Below are 2,014 nucleotides of genomic sequence, written 5' to 3'. Positions count from 1 at the left end.
CCACCCACCCACCCACCTCTGCCTTCTCTATTGTCTTTTAGTCACTCGGAGGCTTGTCTGATTTCACTTCCATTAATTATTTAATTTTGTTGTCCTCCTTTCACAAAAAAAAATTTTTGAGGTTCAATAATTTTACATTAATATAACTCTATGTGGACCATTCTGGCTGAATTTTTCCTGGCTGAGCCATATATATTATTTTAAATAAATGTGGTCATAATATTTCTGGAATTTCCCCTTTATTTATATGGGTTGTTTTTACTTGTCCCAGATCACCATTCGTATTAAGATGGTGTGTGTCTTTCAGGACTTTCTCTGTCCTGCTATCAAGGATAGAATCATATCAACAACTACAGTGTACATATGGCTGGCTTTTCTTTCCTATTTGCTTTACACAAATAAGATCATATGGCACCTACTTTCCTCTTCAGCTTACTTTTCTAATTCAATAATACGTCATGAGTATCAACTTAACATAGCTTTAAATCCCTTCTAATGATTGTGTAATATTTTATGGTGAGACAGAATGATAACATAGCCAACCATTTTCCCAGTGACAGGCATTCACTTTTGTTTCCATTTTATTGGCCCTATGAAAGATACTTACAAAAAACACATTGTTTTGAATTCATTTACAAATCATGTGTTTTTCCAGCCTATGCTTACGTGTGGATTTTTTATTAAGTCCTTGCAATCAGTTGGCTAAGTCTTTTCAAATACAAGGATCAAGTTGTTTTTGAGCTCAGGAATTTTTCTCTATATCGCTCATCCTCTATTGCCATTTCCCTTTCTTTGTATGTTGAGTCCCTACAATTTTTCTTGGATTTTTGCTCTATCATTTGAGAATTAGTTTGGGACTCTGCTTATGCTTGAACTTCTTTGTCACCAATTTGATCTCAACATAATCATCTTTTCCTCTTCAATTCCTCTACTGACATTTTTATTTTTAAAAATTATTATATTTTTGTGTTATTGTTAATTTGATTAAGAATGTCTTTTTAAAGCCATACTTGAATATCTTTATTTGCTTTTTCTGTTTTTTGCTTCCTTTTTGTTATTCAAGTTGTCATCTGTTGGGCTTTTTTCTAAAACTTTGAGATGTGACAGTCTTCTATTCATTGGTCAGAGTCTAGTTCCCAGCTTCCTGTCTTACATGACAATAAACATGGTGGCCTCTGGTCCTGTGGGTCCCCAGTTACTGCAATAGGCAGACTGTAATTCCAGGGAGAGATTTGAGCAGGAGGCCCCTCTGCTCCCGTCTGCCTGCTCTCCTTTAGCCCTTTCTCTTCAAAAATGAGCAGTCCATTGCCTTCGTTCCAAAAATACATAATTTTCTGAAAGCCCAGTACTCTTCATATCTACCATACTCAGAGTTTAACCATGACCACTCTCCCTCCACAAAAAAAACAAAAACAAAATACAAACAACAACAAAAAACACCACTAGCCCCACACTCTCCAACAGCTCTCTCTGGGCTCTCACCTCGCCAGCCCTGTGCGGGAGTACCGACCAAGCATCAGGCCTGTTCATGCCTCCCTACTCCTAACCACCATCCAGCCAGCTACAGTAGATAAGTTCCAGTTGGGAGTGGACAGTAGAGAGAATCTTTCAATCCACCATCGATAGAGAATTTATATCAACTAGTTTTGAAATTTAATAAATAAACTCCTGCATGAGAATTAAAATTTGATCCAATCCTTAGGGGAGAAAAAAGCTATACTTGGGAAAAATAAAGTCATTTCTGTATTATTAACATAGGAATATAATAATATTACAAATGATGTAGAGTTCATTTACCTTTCTCCAGTTCCACTGGGAAAAGTTCCAACTTTTCTACACGCTTTTCAAGTTCATACTCAGCTGAAGCAGCCACGGGGTCAACTTCATCATTTCTCCTGTCATAGTCTTCATTGGAGTACGTGCTGAAAACCTGTAGGAGAAGACCAACAAAAAGATGACAATCCCAAAAGGACGGCTTTCTAAATTACAAAAAAAGAAAAACCTCAGTTTCTAA

The 2,014-nt window shown here is 36.7% G+C and overlaps 1 protein-coding gene across 8 annotated transcripts in view; it reads right to left on the bottom strand.

Annotated features, from left to right (window-relative positions):
• PPP1R9A (protein phosphatase 1 regulatory subunit 9A) overlaps positions 1–2,014 on the bottom strand; it is a 230,710-nt gene that overhangs the window by 96,076 nt on the left and 132,620 nt on the right. For all 8 annotated transcript variants that reach the window (XM_015558301.1, XM_006779231.2, XM_015558300.1 and 5 more), the window contains exon 2: positions 1,798–1,930. In XM_015558301.1, coding sequence (XP_015413787.1) covers positions 1,798–1,930 — 133 coding nt within the window. The remainder of the gene's footprint in view (positions 1–1,797; positions 1,931–2,014) is intronic.

The sequence above is a fragment of the Myotis davidii genome, unplaced genomic scaffold, assembly GCF_000327345.1.
Source record: "Myotis davidii unplaced genomic scaffold, ASM32734v1 scaffold187, whole genome shotgun sequence".
Classification (NCBI taxonomy): Eukaryota; Metazoa; Chordata; class Mammalia; order Chiroptera; family Vespertilionidae; genus Myotis; species Myotis davidii.
This window is presented reverse-complemented; position numbering and strand designations above follow the sequence as displayed.